Source organism: Salmo salar, chromosome ssa06 (genome assembly GCF_905237065.1).
Source record: "Salmo salar chromosome ssa06, Ssal_v3.1, whole genome shotgun sequence".
NCBI lineage: Eukaryota > Metazoa > Chordata > Actinopteri > Salmoniformes > Salmonidae > Salmo > Salmo salar.
Window position 1 is genome coordinate 35,148,084 of NC_059447.1, and position 16,021 is coordinate 35,164,104.

Below are 16,021 nucleotides of genomic sequence, written 5' to 3' on the forward strand. Positions count from 1 at the left end.
AAATACTGCCTTATTTCATAAAAAAAAAGTTACTTGTTGCATGACTGATGGTATGTCTACGACTGGAGTGTGATATCAAGATAAATGAAATAGTAACTGGTACTCCGCACATTTACTCTGTACCGATACCCTCTGTATATAGCCTCGCTATTGTTATTTTACTGCTGTTCTTTAATTATTTGTTACTTTTATTTCTTTTTTTTTAGGTATTTTTCTTAACTGCTTTGTTGGTAAAGGGCTTGTAAGTATTTCACTGTAAGGTTTTGCATTTGTCACCTGTTGTATTTGGCACATGTGACAAATAACATTTGATTTGATTCAGTACTGTTACTAAACACAGTGACTTCTGTGTGTGCCTAAAGTCTAATTCCCTGATTTGTCAACTGAGCTGAGGGTGACATACTATTTCTTAAAATCCACATCCTTGCATTAATCCCAGTGATTTCTTATTTATTCTGTGCACTCAATATTAATGTTGATCCGTATAAAATAAAAAATGACAAGGACAGACATTTTTCTTATCAGATTTCATTTTATTATGCATTTCAATTCTTTCCCCTTCAAAAAGCCACAACACTGCAACTGAATACATAATGTGAAATGTGTGTTATACAGTACAGTACATCATTTCAGTTGTGAATAAGAACAAAAAAAAAGTTTTGTAATACTGGACCTGACTAAAACGTCGTAGATTATATCTGTGGATTAATGAAAATCTGCATGCAGAAATAGATAACTGTCTTTCATTAAAACAGTAAACTACTCATTTCATTGAATACAGTGGAAAACCATATTCTATAATTAATTAAAAATAACTATAGGATCACAAGTAACCATACAAATAGTGTAAGTGCATACCAAAAAGCTCAAATAACCACGGTAAGTGCTTGAACAAAGCTAAAACGATAGTTCATTAATATTGTGGGAAGATAATAAACTATAGCTCTTCTGCAGTGAAGTAACAGTGAATAGAGGAAATCACACCATCCACTGCCAGTAAAAGGAACAAAGACATGCGTCATCTGCTTTTATTGATGATTGTGATAAGTTGCTTAATGATTGAACCTGAATCCACATTTTGAAAGGTCCTGAGAGTGTCCTTTTCTTCTGTGGTCTGGTGGTGTTTCAACTAACTGTCCTTTATTTGTTCCAGTAGATCTCATAGGACTTTTTCTCTGTGTAGTTGGCGTCTGCTGAGCTGTTGCCGTTCCTGACCCTCTCCTTCACTACCTTCACCACCAGCCCTCCTGCCAGGGCAATTCCCGCTGCAGCCTTGCCTATCTCTGCCACCGCTGTCATAATGCACGCTGTCGCTCCCATGGAGCCCCAGGCACCAGAAACAACCCGCCCTGCAGATCCACACACCCCACTGGCCTGAACCAGCAGCCCACTCACAGCCACCCCATCTGCCACAGCGACGGCTGCACACTGAACAGCTCCAGCTGGAACACTGCCCCCAGTGGCCACTGCTTGCTGCCCAGCTGCTACTGAGCCAATAGTAGTAGCATTAGCCACACCTACTGCCCCTGCTGCGGTGCCCACCCCTGTCAGGGCAGTTGTGCTGACAGCTGCACCTTCCAGAGCAGCCCCCAGGGCCGCTCCTGCCCCCATGGCACCCCCCACCCCTGCTGCAACTCCCACTGCTGCAGTCCCAATCAGGCTCACCTGCCCTAGAGCATCCAAGGCAGCTGCCCCAGGACTGGCAGCTTCTGCCCCAGCTAAGGCGCCCACAGATCCCCCCAGCACTCCTCCGGTCGCTGCCCCAAGAGCCATGGCTGTTTTCCCTGCGGCTGCTGCCACTATGGCGCCCACAGCTTTTCCCATCCCTGTGCCGCCTGCCACCGACATCCCAGCCAGCTGCCCAGCAGCAAAGCCCACAGTGTTCCCCATGGCTGCAGCTCCCGCCGCTGCAGCTAGAGGGGCAGCCGCCCCGAACACTGCCCCCACGACCATGCCAGTGACTCCAGCAGCCACCAGGATCTTCACTTTCTCTAGGACCTTCTCAGAAAGGGCAGCCTCCCTCCTGATCTGCCCCAGGGCAGAGAGGGAAGACTGCCTCCTGATCAAGGCCCTGTCGCTGCCCCGCCACCTGGTCCTGAACAACTCCCTCCACCTGTCCCCTCTGTCCCTCGGGAGGCTAACTGCACTTCCTTTCCTCTCTTCTGTCCACCTCTCCACCTTCCATCCCTCCAGGTCTCTCCTCCTTAATCCTGCACCTCCCACAGCTGCCCCCCTCCTCTCATCCCACCCACTCCGTTCTAGATCACACTTCCGTCTTTTGGCTATCTTGTTCTCCCTGTCCGTCATCTCACTGCCTTCTCCCTCCCCTCTCACCATCCTCTCCTGCTCCTCCCTGATGGCAGCCTCTGCCTCTCTGAACATGGTGTTGGTGTAGAAGCCTCCATTGTTCTCTTCCACAATCCTCTCCACCTTCTCCAGCAGCCCTACAACCTGGTGCAGGTCACTTGGGTCTCGGTTGTTGAGGACGTGGTACCTGCCCCCACACCTCTCTATCAGGGCCTTCAGCTCCACCGGGGCGCTGGCTCCGAGGTACCCCTCCATCCCCCTCCCTTCTAGGTCATCACCACGAGTGAACAGGACCAGTGTGTGGTCATGGACCGCCCCCTCCCCAAATATACGGACCATGTCCCTCACGGCTCGGTCCTCATCCTCAGTGTAGCGTCCCAGTGGGATCACCAGGAGGAATGCATGGGGGCCTGGGGCAGACAGTGCCACACACTTGGCTATTTCAGAATGAGTCTGCTCAGCATCGAAGCGTGTGTCTCCAAAACCTGGCATGTCTACCACCACCACTCTCGTCCTCTTCCTCCTGACTCCCTGTCCTTCCTCCTCCTCCTCAGTCAGGTCTGCGCTGCCTTGTTCACAGACTTGGGTGACTGAGCTGGCGCTGAGCTCTGACAGGAAGTGCCTGCGGCCCAGGATGGTGTTCCCAGAGGCACTCTTCCCTGATCCTGTCTTTCCGATCAGGACAAGACGGAGCTCTGTGGCTAAGGACACATCCTCCTCCTTGCTCTCCGAAAAGTCATCTGGGTCTTTTCCCTCCCCTCTTCTCCTTCCTGGATAGACATGGAAATACAGTTTAATTTCTAATGACACAAAACAGATATACAGTATTATTAGCTGCAGATTTAGCAAACAAATAGAAAATACATGTATCATATAAAAACAATATGTTGACATCAATGCCAATGCTACATATATATCCCTGGATTGCTAATGATATGTATTGGCCAATGAGAAGCTCTGAAGCCACCGGTCAGCCATATTGGCACTCCCCAGAAGAAGCAATCCTTCATAGGAATGAATAGACTTCTACAGTATTTCAATTAAATGTTTCTAGGACAAAATTACATGTATTTAAGTATTTTTTGTTCTAGTGGGGAAAGTAAGATTATATATATTTTTTAAAGTAAACTTTAAAGGCATGTAGCAGCTATTTCTCTAAGTTACTATTATATGCGTTTCTGTCATTGAGAAATAGTTTCAATGACAGAAACGCATATAATAGTAACTTAGAGGCCCCCAAGAAAACCTTGCCAAATTACAAACTCTTAAATACATTTTTATAATACTGTAATATTGTTCTAAAAGTTGGGTTAAAGAGGATCTCTCAAAATCAGCTCTAACTTCAGAAACAATCCAACAACTCCCCGCGGTCAGCGTCACAGTGAGGAAATCAAAACGCATGCTCAGCCTTCATGTACTCGTGGGTCAAAATAATAATAAAAAAACATAACTTGTGTGTTAGTGGTATGGAGCTAGCTAGCAATTGCATTTCTATTCATCAAGATGGCCAAGCTTTGTGTGGTAGCAGGGTGTAGCAACACTTACTACGCAAATGTGAGTATGCCTCTATGGCGACGCAAATTAAACACTTCGTAAAAAGTGGGATGCATTTGTGAGAATGAAAGGAGCAAATCTGGCATCTACTTGTTAATCTGCGGGGCACATTCCATGGCTATCAACAATGAAAGGAGGGCTTCAGTCAAATGATTACTGCTAAAGTAACCAAATTAACATGTCTGCCAGCTGTTGGTAGCTAACTGCTGTCATACTATAGATAGGCTTGTACTACGGGAAAATATTTGTTTCTGTTTAGAGCCCTGTGGCTGGGACCGAAACTGTCTGTGTGTGTGGATGGCTAAACCGAAACGCAACAATTCAGCCATGTATTCCATCATGGATATGGTGGCGTTCCAGAAAGAGGAGCCAGGCTTTCTTTGGAGGGGTGTATTGTGAATTGTACTCATTGGGAAAGTTTAGTTTTAGATCTTAGGATTTGGTATTTATTGGGATCCGCATTAGCCGCTGCAAAAGCAGCAGCTACTCTTCCTGGGGTCCAACGGGAACATGATATAATATAGTACATTACTGGTCAAGGACTAAACTGCATTCGTTTAAAACATCACACATAGCCTACATTCAGTGCATTCGGAAAGTATTCAGACCCCTTCACTTTTCCACATTTTGTAACGTTACAGGCTTATTATAATTGATTCAATTATTTCACTCAATCTACACACAATACCCCATAATGACAAAGCGAAAACAGATTTTTAGACATCAGAAATACCTTATTTAGATAACTATTCAGACCCTTTGCTATGAGACTCGAAATTAAGCTCAGGTGCATCCTGTTTCCATAGATAGTCCTTGATATGTTTCTACAACTTGGAGTCCACCTGTGGTAAATTAAATTGATTGGACATAATTTGGAAAGGAACACACCTGTCTATATAAGGTCCCACAGTTGACAGTGCATGTCAGAGCAAAAACCAAGCCATGAGGTCGAAGGAATTGTCCGTAGAGCTCCGAGACAGGATTGTGTCGAGGCACAGATCTGGACAAGGGTACCAAAAAATGTGGCCTCCATCATCCTTAAATGGAAGAAGTTCGGAACCACCAAGACTCTTCCTAGAGTTAGCCGTCCGGCCAAACTGAGCTATCGGGGGAGAAGGGCCTTGGTCAGGGAGGTGACCATAGAACCCGATGGTCACTCTGACAGAGCTCTAGAGTTCCTCTGTGGAGATGGGAGTAAGTTCCAGAAGGACAACCATCTCTGCAGCACTCCACCAATCAGGCCTTTATGGTAGAGTGGCCAGATGGATGCCACTCCTCAGTAAAAGGCACATGACAGCTCTCTTGGAGTTGGCCAAAATAAATCTGAGACCATGAAAAACAAGATTCTGTTGTTATGAAACCAAGATTTAACTATTTGGCCTGAATGCCAACGACCCTATGCACACAGCCAAGACAACGCAGCAGTGGCATCGGGAGAAGTCTCTGAATGTCCTTGAGTGGCCTAGCCAGAGTCTTGACTTGAACCCGGTCAAACATCTCTGGAGAGACCTGAAAATAGCTATGCAGCAACGCTCCCCATCCAACCTGACAGAGCTTGAGAGTATCTGCAGAGAAGAATGGGACAAACTCCCCAAATACAGGTGTGCCAAGCTTGTAGCGTCATACCCAAGAAGACTTGAGGCTGTAATCGCTGCTAAAGGTGCTTCAACAAAGTACTGAGTAAAGGGTCTGAATACTTAAATGAGATGTTTTTTAAAATGTATTATAAATTAGCTTAAATGTCTAAAAAACATTTTTTTTTGCTTTGTCATTATGGGGTATTGTGTGAAGATTGTTTTTTTTCCCTCATCAATTTAATATTTTTTTTAATAAGGCTGTAACGTAACAAAATGTGGAAAAGTCAAGGGGTCTGAATACTTTCCGAAGGCACTGTATATCAAATGACTGTCTCTTCACAGTCCCCTGTGTGCAGTAAGGTGTTATTTTATTTGGTTTTATTTCTAGCCATGTAGTCATGGCTCTATTTAATACTGTGCGTTTCCCAGCCTCTGTTCTGGACCTAGGGAATGTGAAGAGACTTCTGGTTGCATGTCTTGTGTTGTACCGATGAGTGTCTGAACTTTGTGCCAACTGCTTGAACAGACAGTTCGGTACCTTCAACACATCAATACCTCGCACAAAGACCAATAGTGATGCAGTCAATCTCTCCTCAACTTTGAGCCAGGAGAGACTGACATGCATGTTACTGACACTTTCCCTCTGTGTACATCTAAGTGCGTTATGTGCTGCTTTGTTCTGGACCGAATACAATTTACCTATGTCCCTCTTTGCTGTACATGACCACACAGCTTGGCAGTTGTCTAGGTGCGACAAAACTAGGGCCTGTAGGACTTGTCTGGTGGACTGAAATGTCAAGGCAGAGCAACGCCCTATCATGGACTTCCCTCTTCCCATTTTAGCAACCATTGAGTCTATATCAGTGGAGGCTGCTGAGGGGAGGACGGATCAATATAATGGGTGGAATGGCGGCGAATGGAATGGCATCAAACCATGTGTCATTAGCTAGGAAAGTTTGTCAAAAAAAGCTAAAATCCGGTGTGCTTCCCCAATTTTAAATCTCAATGAGCCCTTCCTGGTTAAATAAAGGTTTAATAATAAATACAAATACTGCATCTGAAGTCCATCTGGTGACATCAAAATGATGCCGAAAGGTTTTCCTACTAATTATTTGCCTCCTTTAGAATGGCATTGTATTTCCAAGCCACTGTAATGCTTTTGATGAAATCATCAGCGCTCATTGACGATGCATTGAGTTGAATGCTCCGTCGGGCACCAGTCCAAAACATTTTTTTTTTTTTTTGACAAAACATGCAACTAATGAATACCACAAACCCCAGAGGTACCTTATTGCTATTATAAACTGGTTACCAATGTAATTAGAAGTAAAATGAGTAAAAATAAATGTTTTGTCATACCGGTGGTATACGATCTGATATAGCACAGCTTTGAGCCAATCAGCATTCAGGGCTTGAACCCCCCAGTTTATGATAGTCAGGGTCATTTGAGCCCTGAATGTTGATTGGCTGAAAGCCATGGTATATCAGACCTTACACCATGGTATGACACAAAATGACTTGTTCACTGTTCTAATTATGTTGTAACCAGTAAGGAACCTCCATGGCCAAAGGGCTGTATCCAGGCACTCCACGTTGCATCGTCCTTAACAGCCCACAGCCATGGTATATTGGTCATACACCACATTCCCTCGGCCTTATTGCTTAAATATACAGCACCAACTACATAAATATATGACAGGGTCCATTATCTGCTACCTGGACTTTAGGGAAAATGTTTTATATTTAGCTTACATAATATAATTTCAAAGTATGCATTAATGTGTCTAATAGAATAAACGTGGGAAAAACAAATGTAGACAATACACGTATTTCTGTAGCTTCCTAAATATTTTTTACACTGGTGAAGTGCCAAAATGGTTTCAAAACAGCGCTCGTCAGTAATCTATTTTTATATATAAATAATTGGTTGACAGACAAGCAGCTGATTGTGACATTACTTAGGCTAGGTTCATATGTGCAGTTTTCAGCTGAACAGTCTGCAAACTACGCTCGTTCTGAGAAACTAGGCCTACTATTTATACAGTTTTAAGCAATTAGCCTAATCTATCCACTGTGCATTACATAACTTGGTGTAGGCCTGACCTCACACCATTCTTCGACAGGCTGGTGATGAACAGTCAGGAATGTTCAACTAATTTACGCCGCAGATTGTTCAGCTTTGTTTTCCCTTGTGAAAAACAGCACTCTTTATTAACGTTGACTAGAGACCACACAATCATGAACTTAACATTGCCAAAAGATCAATCTTCAAATAGCACGTTGGTTAACTATTTCCTATTCTTTGAATAAAGTATAAATAAGAAAGACTATAGCTAGCTAACGTCAGCTAGCTAGCCATCTGTTGTTCACAGCTTGCTGCTAGCTAACGTTAGCTAGCTAGATTTGCATGAGTTTTAATTTATCTAAATGCTATGTTCCAAACTGTCAAATATGAAGAAAAAAAAACTTGGCCTACCCGATTCCACGAAATTAGACATGATCTCTGTCTGATTAAGCTTCACGTCTACATTCGGGCTTGTTGTGTCGCGTTGGTGAAGTGTTTATGGCGGAGATGACTTTCTGTTCGGCAACAGTCCAACGAGTTTAACCAAAAACAGTATTTCACCTTTATTTAACCAGGAAGGCTCGTTGAGAACAAGTTCTGATTTGCAACTGCGACCTGGCCAAGATAAAGCATAGCAATTCGACACGTACAACAACAGAGTTACACATGGAATAAACAAAACAGTCAATAATACAGTAGAAAAAAGAAAACAAAAAGTCTATATACAGTGAGTGCAAATGAGGTAAGCTAAGGCAATAAATAAGCCATGGTGGCGAAGTAATTATAATATAGCAATTAAACACTGGAATGGTAGATGTGCAGAAGATGAATGTGCAAGTAGAGATACTGGGGTGCAAAGGAGCAAGATAAATAAATAAATACAGTATGGGGACGAGGCATCTTTAGCGCCGTCTGGTGGCAAATGTTCCGCATTCTGATTTCATTACACTGACTTTTATTAAAATCTTCGGCGATTGAGTGATTTATTTGTAATTTATTAAACTTAAATGTATGATAAATCTACTCACGATAGTAAATTCTCAGAAATGAGACTCTTAATCTGAACCAGAGGAGGCTGGTGGGATGAGCTATAGGAGGACATGCTCATTGTAATGGCTGGAATGGTATCAAACACAAACCTGTGAACTCTGTTCCATTAACTCCATTCCACCCATTAAAATGAGCCCATCCTCCTTTAGCTCCTCCCACCAGCCTGCACTGCTCTGAACATACATTAAAAAAAGTCAATTTACAAAACTCTAGCAAATCATAAGTCATCACCTCTGTATATTGAATATAACTTATTTGCATTAAAATGAGCTAATTTCCCTCAAAATGTCAAGAGGCAACAAAACACTAGGGGAATATCTCAATTGCATACTCCTCGCATCCTCCCTCTTTCTCAAAACCCATAGGTGGTCGTCAGAGGAGGGATTTCTGGTTGAATGGATTTTGAGGAGACAGGACGAGTATGGATTTGAGATCTTCCCTAGATATGCCAAAATATAGATGTTTTTTAAAGGCATTGTTCTAGGTGACTGCTGTTCTGACATTTCATAATGGCCATCAGATGGACAGAAACAAATGTGACATGATATAGAAGTTTAAACTGATGAGTGGTTGCCAAAAGACACAGCTCTAAGACATTATCCCTCCCTAATTGTAGACAAAATAATATGTAAAATAGTTTCATTTAAAATCATAAAAAAGTGACCAAACCCCATTTAACACTCATGCAGACAGTCACACACACAGACAGACAGAGCTAAGAAAGCATTCGGCTCTGGGAAAGCAAGTGGCAGACATCATGAAAAATGGTTCTGTGCTCAAGATCAACACCACAAATCAAGATGATACACCTAGAGTAGGACCATTCAACAACAAACTCATAAAATCTCATTATATACATCTGCTAACTCCGGAGAAGGCGAAAGGAAAACTTAAACAGAATTCAACATATTCAAGTTTTATATTTTAAAGCTTGTTGAATGGGAATGTAAACAACTCATACGTACAAATGCCATCATCAAAACAATTGTATGGTAGTAAATTGTATTCAATCTATTCACAAAAAAGATAACATATTGGGTATTTGCTGTTTCTTCCAAAGTACAGTTATGTAATCTAGTTATGAAAATGAGCATTCTTTATTAAATCTTCAACATAGTGCTAGCTGTATTTTCTTTGTTTCATAATAACTGCAGGTTGGGCACAGTTCTGTATACAGTAAGTCTGAATCCACAGATACAGCTCAACCGCCTTTCCTTCTCTCCAGTTTGTTCCTGCGCCACATAAACACTTCTAGTTTCCTCAAATTTTCTGCTACCACTTTATCCCTTTGACAGAACTCACCGGTTCCAACACCCAACCTCTTCATTACTGAATCTAGGACTCAGGACATCCCCCTACATTTTCCTTCTCTTCTCCATTTCTCTCCAAGAGTTGAGGTAAAGTACTATAGCTCAGTACGGGAGCGGGAGATGCGGGGCCCTTTCCTAATCTCTTTCCTCTTGTCCTCTTTCCTCCTCCTCTTCTCCTCCTCCCTCAGGATCTTCTGAAAAGCCTCTGCAGTGTGAAGCACCTGCGCCAGAGAAAAGCAGAGCGTGTGAACGTGTTTGAGAGAGGCATTTTTAATAATAGGTGTATGGAGTGTGGAGAATCAAACAGCAGAGGATGGGAAAGCAAAAGGTGCAGTCAGTATGAGTTTTACTGATGTTATGCTTGTCTCAAACATAGTCAAGCTTTCAAACATAGTCAAAGTTCTTTGTTAAACAAGCCTTAAAAGAACACGCTTTCCAAGTCTGTCTGATAGGCTTCACTGTGATACTGTACAATGTGGTTACAGAGGCTGAGAGCCACTGTGTGTTACTCACGTCGTCTCTCTCAGTGCGGTATGGGTTGGTGAAGTCTGGGGATTTCTCTATTATTCCCAACTCCTGCGACATCTGAGAGACATCCGCCATTTTGAATCCATAGAAAAAGGCACATCGAAAACATTCGTTGTTTAATGGTATGCTTACAATATGTTTATAATACATTACACCTGTTGACTTTCAATAAAGCATAAACATTTCCTCTATGCCCCAGAATATCCTCCCAGTTCTATCCCCGTCTCACCAGTGAGAGAACATGCTGGTGTGCCCCCCCGGTGAACACCCCAGTGAGGTTGCAGAAGCGGAGCCCCCATCGCAGAAGGCCACCCCAATCAGGGTTACGGTCGTAGTAGTGGTGGACGATACGTGGGAAACGCAACGCCACGTCCCCAAAGAACGCCGTGTTCTCCACCACATGGGAGTAGGCTATGGAGCGAGATAGAGAAAGAGAGTAGTCTACATTTCATACTTAGGAAATAAACTAGAACGTAAATCACTGCAGACAGACATACTAAAAGAGCGTAAGAAAACGTAAGAGGCGGAGAGAGGGAAAAGGGGAGGGAGAGAGGAGGCAGAAGAGGAGAAAAAAGCAAGATGGTGACAGACAAATCAGATTAGCATCGAGTGAGAAAGAGGGAGGAGAGAGAGCAAAGTGTAGTAACGGTATAATGGTCCATGATCTGACCTTCTTTGATTTTGTCATCCATGGGGAAGGGATCATCAGCCTGCATGTTGGCTGCAATAAGGACGGCCTTCGAGTCCTCCAACACCTTCACAGAACACACACACACAATGTAGATTGCCCACTGTGGGTTGACCACCATAGTTGTCCAGCAGATACAACATAGCAGAAATGTCCTCTGGGAATCAAACAGTAGTTATCTGGGAAGAATACAGTATACACAGTGAGGCCTCAAGCACAATAGGAAGACTTGGAAGCTAAATCCGGGTTACTCTAGTCTTATTAGTGACCGGCTACTTAGCAAGTGGCCTTATTTGCCTACTCATGAGATCATAATAATCTAAACATGCTAAGAAACTAACACCGCAATTACTTCCCGCTAAGGCCACAACGTCCTGTTTCTAGCTAATGGTCAGCATGAAGGGAAGTTAAACAGGAGTGGAGCCAGGGTACCTTAAACAAGCCCTTCAGCATGATGTCTATGATCTTATATTGCTGGTTGATGTCATTGAGCTCCACCAGGTTCTTCAGAGCATTTAGCTGGTCTTTCCTCTTGGTCTCAAACAGACGCTTGTCTGAGAGGGTGTTCAGGAAGAAATGCTGACAGACATTTCAATACATACACACTAATCAAGGGTCATCCAAGAGGACACCTCTTAATATTCTGAAGAAGGAAACAGACACACAGTAGGATACAGATCTCCAGGTTGGAGTCGTGTCTGTGCGTGTCGGAGTCTGCAGAGGAGAGGGCTGCAGCAGCAACCACCAGGAGGACTGTACACACACTCAGCATGGTCAAGAGGTGGCGATGAAGAGGCACTATAACGCACACAGAACGAGAAAATGCAGTTAAACTGTATTCTGAAATATTTATTACAATGTTTTTACTGAACTTGTAAAACCAACATTTACAGTAGGTCTGTCTAGTTGACATGAGAGCATATTCTTGTATTTTGCTATGTGTTTTGAGGGTTACTTAATATATATAAAAAATAAAAATAAAGTATATTTATGATCAGATTTTCACTTTTTAAATCCAGTTTGGTCCTGTACTATAAATTACACAGGTTCTAACGAGGTTATATCTGTCCCATTTAAACAACTTCTAAAAGCCACTTATCTAAACCCCAAAATAACTTTCACTGACTTCTTGCATCCTCTTTCTTCCTCTCATACACTCTCCATCCTCTAAGCTGTGGGCTGCCTCAACATTCCCTCAGGTCCAGCCTCCTCTCCCTTGGAGCATGTTAATACACTTTAACAGGATAAAAATTAGTCTTGGACTGCTGCATATTTGATGAGCACTGGTTTTTAAAACAACATCAGCAGAAAACAAAAGTGTAGAGGGAGGAGACGACAGCGTCGATAGAACACCAAATGTATAATTCAGCAATGTCTCCATCGATAATATTATCAGAGAGAGCGAGAAGGGGAAGTGGCGGGTTGTGAGAGGCAGAAGAAAGATGAGGAAGGAGTACTGTGGGATGAGAGAGACCCTGGGGGAGCCAATTGCTTTTCTGCTGAATATTTCATTTATCTTTTTCAAATCGCAACAAGGTTAGGCCTAAAGACAGGGGTCTGATAGTGAGAGAAAGAGTCAGGGTTGTGAGTGAAAAGAGAGTTGAGGACTGTCACCTGATAATACATTTTGAGAAACAGCTGAAAAGATGTTCTCTATCCTGAACTCTTCAATTGCATTGCCCTACTCTGACACTTAACATCCTATGGTTAGACTATTTCATTAAAATACTGCCTGAAGTTTCAGAGATTGGGTTATGCAAGCCGTGTGATTTGACATAGGCTATGACAGGGCATTTGCCTGAATCACCAACGACATACTTTGAGAAACTTTGCAACATCTGCTGTCAGCAAAAATGGGTGCTGATGATACAGTTGGAGCAGCAGAATACAGACAGTGTTCGATTAGGAACAATTTGTGCATTCTGAAAACATCTTTGGGACGCCTTCCAGCTTTTTGTACTAAACACGCAAGTCAACAAGTCAAATATTTCTAAGACGGACAACCAGGGAAGAGACTTAGTAGTAGGCCCCATGTCCATGTTTCGTACAAGCATAGCCAAGATGGCCATAGATTTTCCTTAGTGTCAACACCATGGACAAATGGGCATCCAGCATTGATGTTTCCATCGGACTAGACAAAGTGCTGGTATATTCAGGTGGAGCAGAGGGGGCAAGCGACTAGGACAGATCGATCATATCCCACAGGCATCATGCAAAGCACAGAACTTGAGAAATTACACTCCAAAAATGCACCCATTTACTGTAAGCCCCCCCCCAATCAGCTGTGTCCAGAGGCGTCATGCCCATGGGGGGGGAGACGGGGGGGAGACAAGGGCCCCCCTCAGATTTGTCCTGTTTTAAAAATTTCAGATGTTAAATTAATGAATAAACTTCATTTTTAAGCCCACGTTTTATAATAATTTGTCAGTGGTACTTTACAGAGGGGGCACACTGACTGGACCAGGCAAAGAGTAACCACCCTACTCTCCCTACTATGTGGTTCCTTACAAGGTGCACCAAGGAGCAAAAATATTCTAGGCAGGACATTAGATTTTTATTTAACTAGGCAAGTCAGTTAAGAAAAAATTATTATTTACAATGACAGCCTACCTCGGCCAAACCCTCCCCTAACGACGCTGGGCCAATTGTGCGCCGCCCTATGGGACTCCTGAACACGGCCAGTTGTGATACAGCCCGGGATCAAACCCGGGTCTGTAGTGACGCCTCTAGCACTGCGATTTAGTGTCTTAGACCGCTGCGCCCCTCAGGATCCTTAGTGCATGCAGACAGTATCATCAGTGGATGAGAGAGAGACAGTGTTTGATTTGATTTTAGATGCCAGTGATGGGCAGGACTTGCAGGAGGTATGTTTGTAAATGCATTTGATGAAGCTTTAGCCTATTGATTACTTCTTGATTAATAAATCAAACTAAAAATCCATAGACTAGGTCCCAATACATTATTTCAATTGACTGATTTCTTTATATGAACTGTTACTCAGTAAAATATTTGAAATTGTTGGATGTTGCATTAATATATTTTTGTTCAGTGTATGTTTTCAATAAACACTTGGAGACAAAATGTAGTTTACATGCCAACAATTTAAGCCAACCCAGTCTGTTTTGCCCCATAGTTGCGCACGTGTTGGTTTTGTTGCTAAACAACCAACCCCTCTAGTCTAAGTCTAGTCTAGTCTAAGTCCCCTAGCGACCGGCTCATATATAAAGCATCCTCAATTCAGGCTGTAAGGGCTTCAACTTCAACTAGTTTTAACGAAGAGCTGCTGGGAAGAAATATGGGTACTGTCTTAATAAAATAAAATGCTCCTCCACCATGCTAGAGTGGCTAATGCTACCTCTGATGCTCAGCCAATCAGGTTGCAGCAGTCTGTTTACCCCTGGCTGAACGGCATGTGCAACATCAGGAAGTAGCACTAGCCACTCAAGCATGGTGGTCGAAAATTGTGTTTTATTAAAGACAGTGTGCATATTTTTAAAGCTAGTTAAGGAGAAAATCGGCACCCTCGCCCCTGAAAGGATGTTTTATGTGGAGCCAGTTGCCAGGGGCCATGAGTGTATAGCCGGCTGCATAGAGTCCAGTTGGATGCAGATGACAAAAAAAATGGAAAGGAATAATAGCGCAATATGCAGCCAGTTGGGCTAGCAAAGATGCATATTTAAGGTTATGATACTATATACCAGTGTGGCATTTTAATGAAAATTACAGGAAAAGAGGTATGCTTACATAACCCATGCAGAAAAATACATATATTTTACATGGAATTAGGTATAATCCTATGGCTCTAGATTGTAAGAAAAATATGTTTCAGGTGTTGGACAATTTAGGATTTTTCAAACTGGAAGGGGCTCCAGACCATGCTAAAGAATCCATCCACACATAATTCGTGCCCCCTATAAAATAATGGGTGCATGACGCCCCTGGCTGTCCATCATTACAGAATGAGCCATCAAACTCTGTATGTAGGCTGGTGTAAGATATTTTCTTAATACATGAAATGTAAACTAATACAGCATGTTGTACCATATAATCTGTCGAGTTTTGAGGTTCAGGGTGGGATACATTACAATATCTGAGCTCTCTGTGATACACACAGCTGTTATTGGTAACGTTATGCTTTCAGAGAAGCACTGGGTATTGACTCAGTATTTTGTTGGCAATAATTGATACTTTGAGGGAAATGTCATACAAAATGTAAACTTGTTGAGATAAAGGTTAACATACTGCCAATCAAAATGACCCCTTTCTGACCCTGCTTGGAAGCTGTTTTGCATACAGTGGACTTGAAAGATCCTTTCATTTCATATGTTTCCCATCATTAGTATGTCAGACACCATTTTCAAGAGGCTCGAGCCACAATGATCTCTGTTGCATGGTTTTCGAAAACGTACGCGTTTATGTGGTGTGCAGTTCGCAATCTTTTAAAACAATCGACGCACATGAAATAGCTGCATTTCATTAACTGACGGGACTATTTGTGAATAACCCGGTCATCGAGAATTTGAAACGCAATGTAAACCCATCTGTATCCCAATGCATGCATTTCGCTCGCTACTGGTCAGCTGTGGACACTAGACTTCGACATCATCACTAACTCGCCGTTCACTCACCTCGTAATAAGAAACAGCACGATATAAAACGATAGCGAAACCAACGATTCTTTTTCTCGCTAGCATCAGTTTCCTCGTAAAGATGGAGACATCAGTTGCGGAGTATTTGCTACGATGTTCAGGCGATAATATCGCGTTTGAAATGTTAATTTACATACAGAGGTCGCTTGCTCCACTCCGCCACTGCCACGACCACGATCGCACCGGCTGGCTCTGCTTGGACGAATGACAGCCAGCGATTACATGGAAGGAGGTGGTTTCCAGACGGAAATTTTAGATCGGCACACAGGCCGTTGTACGCGGTAAATCCCTCC

The 16,021-nt window shown here is 42.9% G+C and overlaps 2 protein-coding genes across 6 annotated transcripts; both read right to left on the reverse strand.

Annotated features, from left to right (window-relative positions):
- Positions 1 to 512: 512 nt before the first annotated feature.
- LOC106607134 (uncharacterized) lies at positions 513 to 9,165 on the reverse strand. 2 transcript variants are annotated; one of them, XM_014203757.2, is made up of 2 exons: positions 7,915 to 9,165; positions 513 to 3,077 (listed from the first exon to the last, which is right to left on the reverse strand). In XM_014203757.2, exons 1-2 carry the CDS (start codon positions 7,934 to 7,936, stop codon positions 1,141 to 1,143), a joined length of 1,959 nt encoding a protein of 652 aa, XP_014059232.1. In that variant the 5' UTR covers positions 7,937 to 9,165; the 3' UTR covers positions 513 to 1,140. The 2 variants fall into 2 exon arrangements, with proteins under 2 accessions (XP_014059232.1, XP_014059231.1); XM_014203756.2 differs by lacking the exon at positions 7,915 to 9,165 and adding an exon at positions 6,138 to 6,734.
- A 288-nt stretch (positions 9,166 to 9,453) lies between these two features.
- On the reverse strand, positions 9,454 to 15,997 carry cc134 (Coiled-coil domain-containing protein 134). 4 transcript variants are annotated; one of them, XM_014203727.2, is made up of 7 exons: positions 15,866 to 15,997; positions 11,755 to 11,877; positions 11,512 to 11,633; positions 11,062 to 11,146; positions 10,621 to 10,802; positions 10,377 to 10,448; positions 9,454 to 10,084 (listed from the first exon to the last, which is right to left on the reverse strand). In XM_014203727.2, exons 2-7 carry the CDS (start codon positions 11,849 to 11,851, stop codon positions 9,959 to 9,961), a joined length of 684 nt encoding a protein of 227 aa, XP_014059202.1. In that variant the 5' UTR covers positions 11,852 to 11,877; positions 15,866 to 15,997; the 3' UTR covers positions 9,454 to 9,958. The 4 variants fall into 4 exon arrangements, with proteins under 4 accessions (XP_014059202.1, XP_014059200.1, XP_014059201.1 ...); XM_014203725.2 differs by lacking the exon at positions 15,866 to 15,997 and adding an exon at positions 12,898 to 13,147; XM_014203726.2 differs by lacking the exon at positions 15,866 to 15,997 and adding an exon at positions 12,206 to 12,861.
- Between the last annotated feature and the right edge of the window lie 24 nt (positions 15,998 to 16,021).

Excerpts from the sequence above, each read along its gene's own strand:
- cc134 (XM_014203725.2), bottom strand. The coding sequence starts at position 13,000 with ATGCACAAATTGTTCCTAATCGAACACTGTCTGTATTCTGCTGCTCCA. Across the intron at positions 10,803-11,061 it reads GGATGACAAAATCAAAGAAG|CCTACTCCCATGTGGTGGAG; the intron begins GTCAGATCATGG and ends CTCGCTCCATAG. Across the intron at positions 10,085-10,376 it reads ACCGCACTGAGAGAGACGAC|GTGCTTCACACTGCAGAGGC; the intron begins GTGAGTAACACA and ends TCTCTGGCGCAG.
- LOC106607134 (XM_014203756.2), bottom strand. The coding sequence starts at position 6,288 with ATGGTTGCTAAAATGGGAAGAGGGAAGTCCATGATAGGGCGTTGCTCT. Across the intron at positions 3,078-6,137 it reads TACAGCAAAGAGGGACATAG|GAAGGAGAAGAGGGGAGGGA; the intron begins GTAAATTGTATT and ends ATGTCTATCCAG.